This window comes from Sminthopsis crassicaudata, chromosome 4 (assembly GCF_048593235.1).
Source record: "Sminthopsis crassicaudata isolate SCR6 chromosome 4, ASM4859323v1, whole genome shotgun sequence".
Classification (NCBI taxonomy): Eukaryota; Metazoa; Chordata; class Mammalia; order Dasyuromorphia; family Dasyuridae; genus Sminthopsis; species Sminthopsis crassicaudata.
In genome coordinates, this window is record NC_133620.1 from 55506804 (window position 1) to 55524039 (window position 17236).

A 17236-nucleotide genomic window follows, 5' to 3' on the forward strand; every position below is an offset into this window, starting at 1 on the left:
TATCAAGTATTGTTTGATAGAGCTAAAAAAAATAATTTAAAAACATTTTATCTGGAAGAATAAAAGTTCAAGGATATCAAGGGAATTAATGAAAAAAATGTAAAAGAAGGTGATCTTTTTTTTTTTTTTTCCCTGAGGCAATTGAGATTAAGTGACTTGCCCAGGGTCACACAGCTAGGAAGTGTTAATTATTTGAGACCAGATTTGAACTCGGGTCCTCCTGAATTCAGGGCTGGTGCTCTATCTACTGCACCACCTAGCTGCCCAAAGGTGATCTAATTATACTAGATCTCAAGCTACATTACAAAATAGTAATTATCAAAACAATCCGGAACTAGATGAGAAATAGAATGGTGGATCAGTGGAACAGATTAGATACAGATTACAGTACTATGATTATATAAATAATAATAATAATAATCTAGTTTAGGATAAATCCAAACATTCAAGCTTCTGGAACAAAAACTAATCATTTGGCAAAAACTGCCAAAAACAGTATGGAAAGAGTATGGCAGAAATAGACCAATGTCTCATACCATGTATCAAGATAAGATCAAAATGGATACATGATTTATACCATATAGAAATTAAGATAGCATGGAATAGTTTATCTGTCAGATTTGTAGATAAGGGGAAGACTTTAGAACCAAAGAAGGCATAGAAAGCATCATAAAATGTAAAATATGATGATTGACTATAAGTGACCTAGCTATTCTCATCAATACAATGATCCAAGATAATTCCAAAGAACTGATGATGAAAAATGGTATTTATCTCCAAAGAGAGAACTGATAGAATCTGAAAGCAGATTGAAACTTGATTTTCTCATTTTATTTTTGTTCACTTTTTTGAAACAAGGTTAATATGGAAATATATTTTGCATGATTTTACATTTATAATCCATATCTACTTTCTTCCCTTCTCAATGTGTAAAAAAGGGGTAAGAGGAAGGGAAAGAACTTGTAACTCCCCAAAAAATTTTAATGGCATTAAAAATAAGTGCTAATAAAATTGATTTTAAAAAATAAATTACTTAAATAGAAAAAATGGAATACAACTCATCCATTCCCTTCTAATCTACTCTTTTCCACATTCACCTTAAATTCTCCCCAGAGATCCAGTCAACTTGACAGGGTCCTGTCTCTAATTCTCTTAACATTAACATGGATACTAAAAAAAGCCCATCTAGCTGATATCTCTCAATTTCACCATTGGGCCTGCTTGATTTTTTTTTTTTTCTGTCTGGACATCCCTCCAATGGCATCCTTTATGTTGCTTCTCCTACACAATTCTTCATTTGTAATGTGTCCCAGCTTGCTGTTGCCCACCAAGAGCCTCTCTTGCCCTTCGGGTGACCTCCAATCTTAATTCTTTGGAGACTGTGGTATTCTATGACTCACAGTCATATATAGCATCCCCAGAAAAATATTGTTGCTAAAAAAGATGGGCTTTTGTTCTAGGGAAGAGGTTGGAATCATTAAAAGTATGTAACATGTTATATTTCTCTCTAAAAAATCTTTTACTGATATGGCCCCTTCATTGATTTTTTTCCCTGTAGTCCTACATGGAAAAAAACCCAGTCCTCCAGTTGTGATTTAAAGGAAAAGAAAAAAACGACAACAATCCATTTTACTAAAGTCCTTATTCTATAGCAATGGTACCCCATGTATTCCTAGCTCCTATGTTCCTCCGCCCTACCTCATTATGGACCTGATATAGTCTCCATGCATAAACAGTCTTTTTATTGATCTTTTGTTTTTATATTACCTACATTTTCCAATGTATCCTCTCTTTCCCCTTTCCTGAGAGTTATCCCTTATAGCAAATAGTGATAATAACAAGCATTTATATAGCATTTTAAAGTTTGCAAAACACATTACAAGTAGTATTTCATTTTATCCTCATAACAATCCTGGGAGGTATGTGTTATTATTATTATTATCTCAATTATCAGATGAAGAAACTGAGGCAGACAGCACTTAAGGAATTGGCTTCCTTTAGGTCCCAACAAAAATCTCAGCTTCTATAGGAAACCTTTCCCAGCCTCTTTTAATTCCAATGCCTTCCCTCTATTAATTATTTCCCATTTATCCTGTAGAAAGCTTGTTTGCATAATTTGCTTGTTGTCTCTTCCATTAAAGGGTGAGGTTCTTGAGATCAGGGACTGTCCTTTGCCTCTTTTTGTACTTAGCACGGACCTGGTATAAATGGGTGGTTAGTAGGCACTTAATAAATGCTTATTAATTGATTTGCCCACAGTCACACAGCCATTAAGCTTCTGAGGCTACATTTGAACTTAAGTCTGCCTGACAAGTCTGACTCCCTTAGCTGCAAAACAGAGAGGGAGAAGGAAGGGAGAAAAAGAGGGGAAGAGGGAAGAAAGGGAGGGAGAGGGGGGAAGAGAGAGGGAGAGAGGGAGATGGAGAAAGAGAAAGCAGAGAGAGGGAAAGAAGAAGGAGGGAGAGGGGGGAGAAGGAGGGATGGGGGAGAATGAGAGGGAGGGAGGGAGAGATACAGAGGCAGAGACAGAAAGAGAAACTATTGAACTAACCAACTTAGTAACACGGTCTGGCATTACATGCAGAGTTCCTCCCTCACTACCCTGCCTCCACCCCAAAGTATCTTCTCTTCTCTGTTCTTTGGGGCCCCCCTTTGGTCATAACTTCACAGCTCCATGCTTCCTCTCCTCCTCCAGTTGCCCTCCCCTGTTTCACTGCTGCATGCATCCTGATCTTGGTAGTGTCTGAGGCTGGGGGTAGGGTGGGAGTGGGAAGAAGAGATCCTCTCGGGGCTGCTGTCCCCAAAAGAAGGAAGGAAGAGCAGCCTCTGAGGCCGGACACTTTTCCTTCCCCAAGAGTGATTCTTTTCTTGACAGGTCACAACCCCAGGAAACACAAGCCAGACAGCTAGCTCAGAGGGAGTCCAATTCTGGACTTGCTTCAGCAAGTTGTAGTCTCCTGTTTCTGGGGATGGTCTGACAGTATTGCTTTACTCTATTAGGGCCCGAGGGAAAAAAGAAAAGAAAAGGAATGGTGTCATCCTGATCACTTATTGACTAAAATTTGCTCCTCAACTTTTCAGGGGCCTGTGCTGGAGTCAGTGCTGTTCCTTTCCTCTTCCCTAGTCTTCTCTCCCTTTTTCCCCTTTGACACTTCAATTTCTTCCAGTTAAACCTTTCATTGGGCTCCCTAGGAATCCTGAAGTGAGCTTTAATTCAACTCCTCTTGATTTCTGTGCCTCCTCTATGGGACTGAGGTGGGGGGTGGTGGACCAGGGAGGAGTGTTCCATCATGGCCTGGAAGATCTCTCAGACACAGCCCAGCAGGCGGAAATGGCTTGACCTGGGCGAGGCGGAGGCCAGCAGCTGCAAGTCACCTTGGCTGCTGTCAGAGCAGGGGAAGATCGATACTATCTCTGTCTAACGGTTTCCTTTGGGTAGGCAACTTCCGCCTTAATGTTTGTCAAGTAAGAAACATAGGTTGGGGCAGCCCCTCTCAGAGCAGAGAATGGAGGAGAGCCTGAGAAAAAGGACCAGGACAAGGGAAGTCCCTAGAGTAAATATGCTTAGAAAAAAGTCCTGATATTTAATAAACTTTGTAAAGCAATATAGAACATTACCCTATCCCATCCCCAAATGACTAGCCTCCAAATGGAACTTTTAGTCACATATGCCAAGGGAATCTAAGTAACATTTCTCTTTTCCTTCATGATCTTCTCCTTGAGGCAGTGTCTGACTCTTGGCCTTGTTACTGGCGTGGTGCCTGAGATGGGAGAGACATAATTCTTGGTGATCTGCTGTGTTTCAGAGCTGTACATAGGACTCATTGAAGAGTGGAAAAATCTATAATGATAAATTGTGTAAGGACCCATTTCCCATCCAGCTGGTACATCTAACTGTCTTTATGTGCTTTGTGACTCTCTATTGGTGGGTGGATGCGTTTCCTTCTATTGCACACCAGTGCTCAGTAGGGACTATGTAGGTTTGTAGTACCTGATCTAGAAAGGTGCTGGGGCTCCATGACTACATCTGAAGGGCCAGAATTATTGATCCATAGTCAATCTCCCCATGTGGTTTGTCAACTGATGTGCTGGGCACTGTGGAGAGAAGGGATTCCTACCCTCACAAGGTGTTTTATTTTTCTTTAATAGGAAAATTGGGCTCCATTTAGTATTAACTCCAGTCAGGAGTCAAGATTTGCAAGACTGCAAACTGTCTTGGAAAGAAATCTTAAAACTCTGAGTAAAAGATCTAAATTCAAGGCTCAGATCTACTGTTCACAATGTGTGACTTTGGACAAGTTATTGTATTCTCTGCTCCTCAATTTCTTCATCTGCAAAATTAGAAAATTGCACTAAGTGATCTCTAATGTTCCTTCCAGTTCTAAACCTAATTGAGAGAAACAGTTTTGGGTAATGCACATGAGAAGGGGGAGCTGAAGGACCTCCGTGTGTTTGCTTGTTTGCTCCCTCCCCATGCCCAAATAGGGAGTAAGTAAAGTTTTTGGTAATATGAGATATATTTAAGCTCGATTCCTTTATTTCTCTCCACCTCTTCTTTCTTCTTTTTCTTCTTTTCTGTTTCTTTCTTCTTCTTCTTGTTCTTCTCTCTCTCTCTTTCCTTTCTCTCCCTCCCTTCTTTTTCTCTCTCAATCCCTTCACAATCTGACTTTAGTTTGCCTTTCCAGACACATACCATACTCTCTTTATGCTAGGCAATCTGGTTTACTTATTGTTTTCTGAATTCAGTTTCCTATCTATCACCTCCATACCTTTGTACATGCTTAGAGATCACCTGGATCAACTTTCTCATTTTACAAATGAAGAAACAAAGGAACAGAGAAATAATGTGACTTGCTGAGGTAATCTGGGGCAGAACTAGAATTTATATTCAGTTTTTCTGACTTTAAATCCAGGGTTCTATTCAACCCTTTCTTCTGAATCTTATGACATCTCTTACATTGTAAGAGATAGTCTCTCCTCTGACACTACAACCAGATCCTCAACACCTCAAGCCTGGACTATTATAAAGCCTGGTTGGTTGGTCAGCTGCATGGTATAGTGGATGAAGCATACAACCCAGAGTCAGGAAGGTGAGTGCAAATGCAGCCTCATATATGACTAGCTGGTAAGTAATTTAGCTGCTAACTGCCTAGCTTTCCTCAACTGTGAAATGGGGACAACAGAACCTACTTTTCAGGATTGTTGTGAAGGATCAAATGAGATAATGATTGTAAAGTGCTTAGCATGATGCTTGGTATAAAGGTACTATATAATTATGAGTTGTTATTATTCCAGTCCATCCTTGACTCAGCTGTCAAACTGAGGTCTGGTCATATTCAACAAACTGCAACATCTCCCTGTTAACCTCCAGGATGAAACATAAAATCCTCAGTTTTTTAAAGCCCTTCTTAACCTAGACTCTTATTCCTTTTCAGTCATATCTTTCTTCCTTCCAGGTAATTTAGGATCCAGTGACGCTGGTCTCCTGGCTGTTTCTCTCCTGAAATATTTATCTCCAGACTAAGCATTTTCATTGGTGTTCCCCTTCTCATGGCCAACTCCTACATTCCTTGATTTTCTTTTGAGTCTCAGCTGAAGTCCTACTTTTTGCAAGAAGCCTTTCCTAGTCCACATTAATCTTAGTGTCTTCCTTCTGAGATTACAATCAACGTATTTTATCTATCTATCCACTTCTATCCATCTATCTATCACCTATTGTTTGTTCCTAGTTATTAACAAGTTGTCTTTCTTATTAGATTGTAAGTTTTTGGCAAATAGGGGCCATTTCCTCCTCTTTTTGGAGCTCGGGTATCTACAACACTTAACACAGTACTTGACACACAGTAGGTACTTAAGTACTAGTTTACTTGGCTCAGTCTTGAATTGCTTTCATGAAATAGCTCAGATGTCACCTCCAATGGGAACCTTTTCTGAGTATCCTAGTTTTTGTCATTTAGAATAGGGCCAGGCACATGATAGATATTTACATACTAGTTGACTTGACTCAGTTCAGGGGCTACCTTTCCTGAATGCATAGTAGGCACTTAAGGGATATTTATTGATTGACAGATTACTGCTGGATTTTATATTTGTTTTTGTCTACATGTTTTATTTACCAGTAGAATGTAAGTGTCCATTAATCCTTTCCTTTTCTCTTCTTTTATTCCTTTCTTTTCCTTCCTCCTCCTTCTCCCTTTTGGAGTCTCTGTGACTTCATAACCTAGCACAGAGACTAATGTATAGTAGGTTTTAAATGCCTGTTGCATTTTGTTGACTCACCATTCTGGGGCTTCAAGAAAAAGATACTGAATAATATGTTTCAGTAAAATAAATCCGCCACTTTGTATACTAATATCTGAATGTGTAGATGTGTATGTACATATATATATATATATGTATATGTGTGTATATATGTATATGTATACATACATATGTGTGTGTGTTCAGTTTTAAAAAAATTTTTCTCCCCTCCTCATCTCTGTCCTAAAAGCAGAGCTACAGAAGCAGCAGCAGCAGCAGCAGCCCTTAGGGCTTGGGCTCTTCCTACTTGTGACTCAGGACATAAGAACTGGCTGCAGAGAAGGATCCCTGTCTAAATTCCTCTCCCTTCATCCCTCCCACCCCACCCCCACCTTCAATGCTTCCATGGTCTCCCAGTGGGGGAAGGGATAGACTATCTAGGGAGGAATTGTGGAACAATTACTATAATGGGTCTGATGGGAATTTGGTGTATTTTGCTTTTTACTGATTTGGATGGGAATAGAGAAAAAAAACATTTGCTGAGTGCTAACAGCTTGTGAAGCTGAAATTCCCAGCAAAATGCACTGCCTATAACACCATAAATCAGGAGTAAGGGGAAGAAAGATTTATTACAGTGAAATTGGAAAAAAACTTCCTTGGATTCTTTGCTCTTCTTTTAAAATAAATAAATAAATAAGGAGAAAGTAGCTTCCTGAAAAGTTGTGACTGGGAGGTGTATGGAAAAAAGGGATGGAGATGGAAAATGTTAGTTCTATTCTCTACATAGCTCTGAAGTCTGTCTAATAGGTACTCACTACTTCACCTCTTTCCATAGCAGTAAGAGTACCTACAAACAGAGAAATATATATCCAATTGGTGACACATTCTCTTATTTCTTTTCCAAAACATAAACCAGGTGTGAAGAATAAAAAGGGGGAAAAAAAATAAAATGAGGAAGATAAAAGGAGAAGAGAGTGAAAGGGGAATGGAGGGAAGGAGGGAGGAAAGAAGGAGTGATGAAACAAAGGAAGGAAGGAAGGAAGGAAGGAAGGAAGGAAGGAAGGAAGGAAGGAAGGAAGGAAGGAAGGAAGGAAGGAAGGAAGGAAGGAAGGAAGGAAGGAAGGAAGGAAGGAAGGAAGGAAGGAAGGAAGGAAGGAAGGAAGGAAGGAAGGAAGAAAGGAAGGAGGGAAGGAGGGAAGGAAGGAGGGAAGGAAGGAGGGAAGGAGGAAAGGAGGAAAGGAAGGAAGGAAGGAAGGAGGGAAGGAGGAAAGGAAAGAAGGAAGGAAGGGAGGAAGGAAGGAAGGAAGGAAGGAAGGAAGGAAGGAAGGAAGGAAGGAAGGAAGGAAGGAAGGAAGGAAGGAAGGAAGGAAGAAAAGAAGGAAGAAAGGAAGGGAGAGGAACTGAAGAAGGGAGAGTGGAAAAGGAGGGAGGGAAGGAAAGGAAAGGGGGCAGTAAAGGAGAGAGGGAGGGGCAACAGACAGACAGACAGACAGACCAAGAGGGAGACAGAGGCACAGACAGACACACAGAAAGCGCGCCATTTCAAAAGACCAAAAGATAGCATAATAAAAACAGTGGAAAAGTATGAAAAGAGACTAAGTACAGACAGATGGAAGTAAAGTGGGCGTAAAAATAAAGAGGGAAATGGGGGGAAATGCAAGCATCTCATCCCCATGTTTGGGCAGCTGAATGGAGTTTGCTGCTCGTTCTCTCGAGTTCCGCACTCTGGGAGGGACAGTATCTGTTTAGATTTGTGTCTAAATTTAAACCCTGATTGCCTTGCCTCCTCTCCTCCTCTCCCCACCCTCTTTTCCTCCCTCCCTCCCTCCCTCCTTCCTTGTTCTCTGGGGCGCAGCCACTGGCCTCTGTCAGTTCCTAAGGCGAGCTGGGCTCCGCGGCTGCCCGCGCGCACTGCCCGGTGCCGGAAAGAAACTTTGCCCGAGCCGGGCTGAGAGAAGGGACAGTGCAGCGCCCGCGCCGGGCTCAGGGCACAGCCCGCACCAGGGATTCTGCCGCAGACACGCACTCTCCACCTGGAAGACATGGAGGTAAAAGAAGTTCGCTGCCTAAAATCGTGTGCGCGTGCCGTGGTCAGGGTTTCTCACGATCAGTGCCCGGCAGAGTAGGTGACTGACTCACAGATTGACTGAATGTTACCTCCACTTCACATGGTACTTTTTCGGGAAGGGAGAATGGGGGGCGGGGAGGGGGGAGCAGAAGGTCGCATGAGGGTCATTCTGAGGGGCGGTAGGAGAAGGGCAAGGACTTGCTACTCTGGACATATCCTACATAGACCCCTAGGGCTTCCCCACTGTACCCAACCCTCCCCTCCCCCAAACCTGGGCAAAACAGACTCTCATTTCCTCCCAGGGGATGGTACAGAGGGTCAGTAGGCAAGGAGGGAGGGTCGGGAAGGAGAAGAGTGAAGCTTCTAAGGGCTTTGAACCTTTTGATCAGTGATCTCAATGGCTGTGGAATTTTTGAAAGCAGAAATCAGCAAGCACATGAGAGAGACTGAAAAAAGCGGAAGCCTCAGAGTCTGCAGGGATGGTCCTAAAACAGAAACAAATGGCAAAAGCTTCCTTTTGATGCAAGCCTGTTAGGAACACAACTTCTTTTTGTAGAATAGGGACCCGTCACTAAATAGATTCTGAAGTCTTGCCTTTTCTCCATCTCATCTTCCTCATCACTTCCTGAAAAATCCCCCTTAGCTAAGCAGTCAGAGGACTCTCTCTGTTCCTTATACAGCCTAAGACTGCTCTATAATCTTTTTCAGTGTGTGGTCCATACATACTAAAGGCTTGGTACTTCTCTGCCTTCCCCCACCCCTTCCTGGATGAATTCAGAAATGTCCCCTCTATTTCTGAAACTTACAGATTTGGAATCAAGAGAGAATTGGGTTTGAATTCCGTCATTTGCTAGCATTGTGACTGTTAGCCTCAGTTTCCTCATTTGTAAAATGGAGAAAACTTGGTGGAGAGGCAGTTCAGAGGATCAGATAGAGATTTATTTAGGTTGAAACATGGATTCAAATTCTGCTTTTGATATGACTGTAATCATGGGGAAACTTCTCAACTTCCCAGTCAACTGTCTACGATTGCAGGTTACTATTGAGTTGCCTACTACCTCGGTAAGGGGAGTTTCAACACAGGAAGGACTAAAGACTGATTAGTTCAACAGACCAAAATAAACAGTATCCCCACAGAGGAGTGGAATAGAAAAAACCCCCCAAAACATTTAATTTAGAATCAGAGAATCTAGATTGGAATTCTGGTTCTAAGGCTTCCTCCCTGTATCACTTAAGAGAAGTCACTTAAACTTAACTTTTGGTTTCAGGTTTCTCATCTGCAAAAGGAGAGCTGGCATGTCAATCACCAAGCACTTATTAAGGATCTATTCAGTGTCAGGCACCGTGCTAGGCACTGGGAGTAGTACAAAGACAAAAATGAAACGCTGTCCTTCTTCAAAAAGCTTACATCCTATTTGGCGAACGTGTAAACATATAAGTATATAGAATAGTTATAAGGTATATTTTCTTGTTGACTAGTAGGAAGAGGCAGTAGTAGCCGGGTACAATCAGAAAAGGTCTCCCAGGTAGAATGTAAACTGAGCTTTGAAGGAAGCTGGATATACAGGTGAGAATGGCGTGCATGCTGGGTACTGAGGACAATTTGTTCAAAAGCATGGAGACAGGAACCTGGTACGATGGGGTGGTCTTTAAATTCCCTCTTAATTCTTAATCCCATGCTCCAGTTATGAAAGTCCTTTGTAATTTGTAAAGTCTTTCCTAAATGTGAGTGATTTATACCATTGGTAATTCCCCAGCTACGGCTATCAAAGGTCCCATATCCAGTAACATGATGGTGGCCTTTACTCTCTCTCCTCCCCTCACTGATGTTGTGGCTTCTTTTAATGTCAATTGTAAACTACATAGTACTACCATGATTCTTGACCTAAAGTTATGTTAAGGAGGGCTTTGGATATCATAGGGAAAAACAGTAGTAGAATGAGCATCCCTGGAGGAGTCAGCCAAGAGAGACAAATCTAACCTCGGCAGATAAGAGAAGAGCGTGTTGAGATGAAAAATTAATCCATGTTCCTCTTAGCCCCCACAGTCCTGTTGGCCTCGGGAACTGCCCTTTGAACATTCTGCCTGTTCCAGCCTGAGTTCTACATGTACACATTTAGCAGAAGAATTACAATACTTTCTAACTAACTGTTCCGTCTCCAAGAACACAAAGCACCCTAGCAGATCACTTCTTAATTTTACAATATCTTGGGTAGAGTATATTAATAATAATAACTTGCAATCATAGAGTGCTTCAAAGTTTGCAAAATACTTCCCTCACAACTGCCCTATGAGGAAGGCAATGCACTTATTCTCATACCTATTGTGCAAATGAGTGAACTGAGACTCTGACAATTCAGTTACCTAAAATTGTGCAGCTATTGAGGGACTGAGGGGGATTTCAAACCAGTTTCTTCCACATTATTCCCCTCCATATGCTCTAGGATACAATGACACAAATCTCTTTGTTATGCCTTTGAACACAACACTCCTGCCAACTCCAGGAACTGGTAATGTCTATCTGTCCCCTGTACCTGGAATCCTCTCCCTGCCTATCTCTCTTTCTTGATTTTCCTAACTTCTTTTAAGTTTTTCTAGTGATACATTCTGCAAGAAACTTTTACCAAGTCTCGTCTCTTTGTCTCTGCCTTTCTTCTCACTCTTGCTCTGTCTGTCTGTCAGCCTCTCTCTCCCCTTCCTTCCCTCCTTTACTATCTCCTTTCCAATTCTTCCCTCCCTCCCTTCCCTTTCCTTTGAGATTATCTCCCATTTATCTTGTATATATTGGTTGTATACAGCATGTACTTAATAAATGCTTGTTGGTTGATTGCTAATGTGTTAGAAAATGATTAATTAACTAGAAGTCAAGGAAGAAGAGCACTATAGGGGTGGGAGATGGGGTCAGAGAAAAAGTGCACTTAATTTGGGACCTGAGGAACCATGTCAACAGAGGGAGATCATGACATTTAGAATTCATAGTGCCCCTAAAGGCCTTCTTCATTTTATAGTAGCACAATGCTAGAGAGCTAATATATATTGATTGTATATCGTTTTCATGTTGTCTCTCTCATTAAAATGTCAGCTTCTCCAGAATAGAGACTGTCTTTTACTTTTCTTGGTATCTTCGGCACTTAGTGCATTTGTAGTAACAAATGGCACAGAGTAGGGAATCAATAAATCCTTCTTGACTTAACTTGATCCTCCCACAATCCCACCGAAGTATTATTGTCTCCATTTTTCAGGCGAGGAAATAAATGAAAGCTCACAGAGTTGAAGTGACTTTCTCATTGTGACTTACCATTCCTACAGAGGGCTATAGCCAGCATCATCACTTCATTTCTTAAAACAAAATTCAGATTCTTTCCACTCCATCTTCTATCATGATGTCTCCTCCAGGGATAAAACTAAAAGCATCCCAGGAGCAGTTCTAGGTCTTCCTAGCACTCTGGTTTCCACCCCTCCTATCCCCATCACCAAAGCCAGCTAAGGCTCACTTGAGTCACCTTGGAGGTTTCATATGCAATCCTCCAATGTTTCCACAAACTCATTTTGTAACTCAGTGCTGCGGTTGGTCCCACTGCTGTTGGCTGCACAGAATGGGGTGATCCCTAAATTAAAGCAGGAAGGAACTTTGGTTATTTAAGGATCTCTAATAGACTGCCCATGCAGACTGACTTTGAATCCCCAAACCCAGACAGTACTGGAGGCAGGAGGAGAGAAGGCTCATGAACCCCCAAAAGAGTCAGTGTACTCATTTTTAAGACTGGGGGAACTTCTGCTGGTACAGATTAAAGTCTGAATAGCCCTCTTTTCCTCCCCATATAGTTCAGAAGTCCAAATATGGTTCAGCAAGGCATTCCAGGGCAAGAATAGATCAAGTAGACCCCAGTCTCTAAGATGTTTCCTGGAGAGAACAAAGTTGGGCCATACTTCTCATGGGCTGAGTGAGTAAAAGGAACCACAGCAAAAGGAAAGATCTCAGTTCTTGAGGATTGCTTTTCCCTCCTAGAAGGAATCTCCTTTGTGGGGATTCTGTGGTGGTTCACTGTAATTTATTACTACTCCCACTTAAAGACCTGTCTAATCTGCTTGAGAAAAAAAATGGCTGAGATAAGAGGAGGCCAATTCTGGGTTCGAAAGCAGGTTGTTGTCTGAGGGCCAAAGGCAGGTCAGAACAGAGCTCCCCGAGGACTCATTTGACAGGGTTAGATTTTGAATGGTCCCTGGCTAAGTAGCTACTGTCTGAGCAAGTATTTGTACCTCTGCAAAAAAGAAGTTGTCTCCCCACCTCCCCCAGCTAAGGACAAATTGCTTTTGCAAAAAGTTGGTTGAGACTCCAGAATGCAAATGTTAGCAAAATAGAGAGGGCTGGTTTTGGAGTGAGAGCCCTGATTTCAAATTCCAGCTCTGCCATTTTCTCTTTATGTTGTTTAGGTAAGTCATTTAATTTCTCTAGGTCTCAGTTTCCTTCTCTGTGAAATGAGGTGCTTGGACTATATAAACTCCAAAGTTCCTTCCCACTCCAAATTTGTGAATCTGGGAATTGCACTTATCTTGTGTCCTGATAACATAACAATTAGAAGGAGAACCAAAATGGGATCTATGGACAGCATGAATTATATAATTTATTTTTTAATGAAATAGAGTTTTCTCATTTTCAAGGACATAGAGTAACTCCAGATAGAACACCGAGATCCATTCATCCATTAATTCCAACTGGTGCCTGGGAACCCCTGAGACAAGACTCCTGTCTTGTTTCACAGGATTAGTTCATCAGAAAAGAGGTGCACCTGACTTGGGATCTGAAGAACAGAAAGGATATAACAGATGGAGATCATGATGCCCTAAACGGCCATCTAGTCCAACCTTTTATTTTATAGTAGTGGTCAGGTGGCACAAGGGACAGAGAGCTAAGCCTGGAGTCAAGAAGACCTGAGTTCAAAGCTAGTTTTGGACACTTAATAACAAGTCACTTAATCTCTCAGCCCATTTCCTTACTGTAAACTAGGGATCATTATTGCATCTACTTTCCAGGATTGTGGCAAGGCTCAAATGAAATCATATTTATATGTTAAGCACATAATTAGGTACTTAATAAATGCTGACTTTATGAGGTAAATTGAGTCCAGTTAAAATAAGTGATTTGCCCAAGATGGATAGTAAAAAAAAAAAAGAGAGAGAGAAATCCTTGCTACTGAGTCTAGTATCCTTCCCTCTGTATTCATATTGGAGGGTAAAGATGAATGCAGCAGTTTGAACCTTCCTCATCTTCATCTTCATAGACTCAAAATTGGAAAAGGACAGGATGAGAAAGAAAACATTTCCCCCCTGAGGCAATTGGGGTTAAGTGACTTGCCCAAGGTCACACAGCTAGGAAGTGTAAAGTGTCTGAGGCTACATTTGAACTCAGGTCCTCCTGAATTAAGGGCTGGTGCTCTTTCCACTGTATTACCTAGCTGCCCCAAGAAGACATCTTTTGAAGCAAGATGTCCAGCATGACTTGCAACAAGTCAGGCGTACCTCCTCTTTGACCCCCCTTAATGCCTTTCTACCTTGACCTCTTCTATTCAGTTAATAATTTTCTAATACATTATCAATCACTCAACAAGTTGATTTATTATGTTCCAGGTACTGCTTCTGGGACTTATAAAAGCAGAAATGAAGTTCCCCTACCCTCAAAGGGCCTACAATGTATAGGAAAGACTATATATATATATATAAACATACAACAGTGGAACATAGCAAGTGTTTAATGAAATACACTTAAATTCAGTGCTATTGAAATATACAAAATAAATACAGGAGGGTTTTGCAAAGAGGCCAGTTGGGGAGATCAGAAATGGCCTTGTTTGGTTGCTCTTGAACTGAGTCTTAAAGGAAACCAGGAATTTCAAGCAGTACAAGGAGGAGATAGTGCATTCCAGGCATAGGATACAGTTTGTGCCAATTCTGTTGAAAATGGTGTTCTCTTCAGTATTTTAAACATTCCTCCAGCCCCCAAAATTATTTATATGTTGCACTAAGTATTAAGATGCTGTAAACCATAGCAGACAACTAGGAAGTGTAGTGGATAGAATGATAGATTGGAATCAGAAACGCTTATTTTTGTGAGTTCAAATCTGCTCTCAGAGACTTGATAACTTTGTGACTTGTTTGCCTCAGTCTCTTTATCTGTAAAATAAGCTGAAGAAGGAAATGACAAACCGTTGTAATATCTTTACCCAAATGGGGTCACGACAAATCAGACACAATTGAAATGACTCAACAACATTGAAGTGGGAAGGGTACAGGATTTGGAGTCTCTCTAACCTCACCTGGGTCTTTACTACTCCATATTAATCCTTTTCATCCATCCCTCACCCATTTCCCATTACATTCTTCCAAGAACTGTTCTAAGGCTTACCTTTTCTCCTTAGATCACACCATCTCTGTTCAGTTTCAGGAAATGGATACCATCCAACAAGAAGTTCCTCACCTCCTCTAAGCACTTCAAAATCCTCCTCCATCTTCTCTTCCTTATTTCTAATCTCAGAGAAGGTGTAAACTTTCCTCTTATTAAGCCAATCTGTTGTACCCTGGACCCCACCCCCTCTTGTCTCCTCCATGACCCTGTTCCATTATTTGTACCACCATTATTAAGCATCTTCAGTTTTTCCCTTCTTTCTTTTGACTCCTGGCCTGTGAATATACCCTCTCCAATCTTAGAAACAAAAACAAAAAATGTCAACCTTTCCTTGATGATCATAGCTCCTCAAGTTATCATCCTCTGTCTATCTTTCTTTGTATGTTTCTCTTTGTGTCTCTGCCATCTTTCTGTCTCTGTCTCTTGTCTCTGTCTCTCTGTCTATCCGTCTCTCTGTTTCTGTCTCAGTCTGTTTCTATCTCTCTGTCTCTTCATCTCTCTGTTTCTTCTTTTTTTTTCCTCCGTTTCTGTCTTTCCATCTCTCTGTGTCTCTCCTTTCACTATCAAATTTATGGAAAGAATTGTTTATATTCACTGCCTCTATTTCCTTCCCTTCCAATTGCACCTGCACCAAAGAATCATAAAATCTTAGTGCTAAAAAGTACCTGAGTCCTCCAGGCATCTCATTCCTGAATAGGAATTTCCTCTACAACTTCCCTGACAAGCAACTATTATTAGTAGAGGCAGCATGGTGTTGTGGAAAGGACCTGGCATCAAAAGTCAGAGAATGTGGCTTTGAATCCAGTTCTTACTGTAGATTTCCTGTATGACTCTTGTCAAGTCAACAACCATTATTAGGAAGTTTTTCTTTACTTCCACCCGAAATTTGCCTCTGTAGCTTCTGCTCTGTCTACAACCAAGCAAAACAAGTTGAATGTCTCTTCTATGAAATGACACCTTAAATACTTGAAGACAATTATCCTCTTTTTCCTGCTAAACATACATAATTCCTCCAGCCAGTCCCCCTTTGGCATAGTGGTTAGCCTCTAGATCCTTCACTCTCATATCCCCCTTTTCTTTGGAAGAGTTCCAATTTCCTAAAGTCATTCCTAGAATGTTGTACCTAAAACTGAACATTTGGTACTATGTGTTCTGATTAGGGCAGCACTGAGACACTCTCCTTCATCCCAAAGGTAGATTGTGTTTATGGACATGATGCTGTCAACTCATCCTGAACTTGAAGTCTCCTCAAATCCCAAATTGTTTTCACATAAATTAGCAAGACAACTCCCTCATTCTGCATTTGTGAAACTGAGTTTTTGAAACCATATATTGAACTTTACATTGATCTCTACTAAAAGTCATCATAAAATTCACTATACTGGTCTGACAAAGTTTCTATGACTCCTGATTTTTGGCAATCTGACTTCTGTGTCCATGATATTCTCCTGAAATAGCTTTTTTTCAAAGTCACTAATGGCTGCCTTCTTGTTTAATCAGATGACCTTTTTTTTTTTTTTTTTTTTTTTTTAATGTCATCACTCTTTTTGACTTCTTGGCTACTGGTGAACATCATTTTATAGCAGTACCTATCTTCTTTTTTCTTCTTTGGGTTCTGCTCTACTGAAACTCTGTGGTTCCCCCTTTTTATTGTAAGTTTCTTGAGGGCAGAGACTGCTTTTAGCTTTTATTTGTATCCCCAGTGCTTAGCACAGTACTTGGCACACAGTAGACACTTAATAAATGTTTATTGACTGACCTATTGGTTCTCTAATCTCTATAGCTACTCTTTTGTTTCATTTGCTGATTAAAAGTGAATATTTCCTTCAGGTTTCCATCTTGGAAAATTTCTTTTTTTTTTTTTTTTCCCTTTCTTTATTCTTCTTTGTCACTCCTCAACCATTTCCGTGGCTTTAACTTTCACTTTCACCCACAGATATCTTCACAATCTCTTATTTCTACACCTCTTGCATATCCCATCAGCATATATATATATATATATGCTGATGGGATATGCATATATTTATAACCCTCAACTTCTCCCCAAAGCAATCTCTCCACCTAACTAATCTATATCTACCAATTATACCACCAGCCCCCTAGACATTTAGTCCAGTAATTTCAAAAACATCCTTGACTTTTCCCTCTCCCTTACTACCTACATCCAATGTATTTGCCAAATACTACTGCTTCTGTCAATAGTAACTCTAACATGCACCCCTTCCTTTCTGCTCCCATTTCAACTATCTAAGTCAGGTCCTTATCTCTATTCGCCTAGGGTTGTAATAGCCTCCTACCTCATTTTCTTTACTCCACTCCATCCCTTCTCTAATCTTTCCACAAGAAAATTCTCTTAATGCATCAGTCTGTTCATGTGATACATTTACTTGAAAATCTTCAATGGGTTGCCCATTGATTCCTAAATAAAATGCAAATTCCTTCTTTCATTCAAGGACTCCCAAAATCTGACCCCAGCTGATCTTTATAGCTCATCTCATATAACTCTCCTTCATAGTCTGTCCCAT

General features: G+C 40.9%; 1 protein-coding gene across 4 annotated transcripts in view; it reads left to right on the forward strand.

The window, feature by feature from the left end:
• The first annotated feature begins 8079 nt into the window (after nt 1-8079).
• The window catches only part of RCSD1 (RCSD domain containing 1), an 89715-nt gene continuing 80558 nt past the window's right edge, over nt 8080-17236 (forward strand). For 2 of the 4 annotated variants that reach the window (XM_074266512.1, XM_074266514.1), the window contains exon 1: nt 8273-8411. In XM_074266512.1, the coding sequence (XP_074122613.1) occupies nt 8391-8411 (21 nt within the window). In that variant the 5' untranslated portion in view covers nt 8273-8390. Of the gene's footprint in view, nt 8412-17236 lie in introns of all 4 variants that reach the window. The other 2 variants (XM_074266513.1, XM_074266515.1) reach the window with 2 other exon arrangements.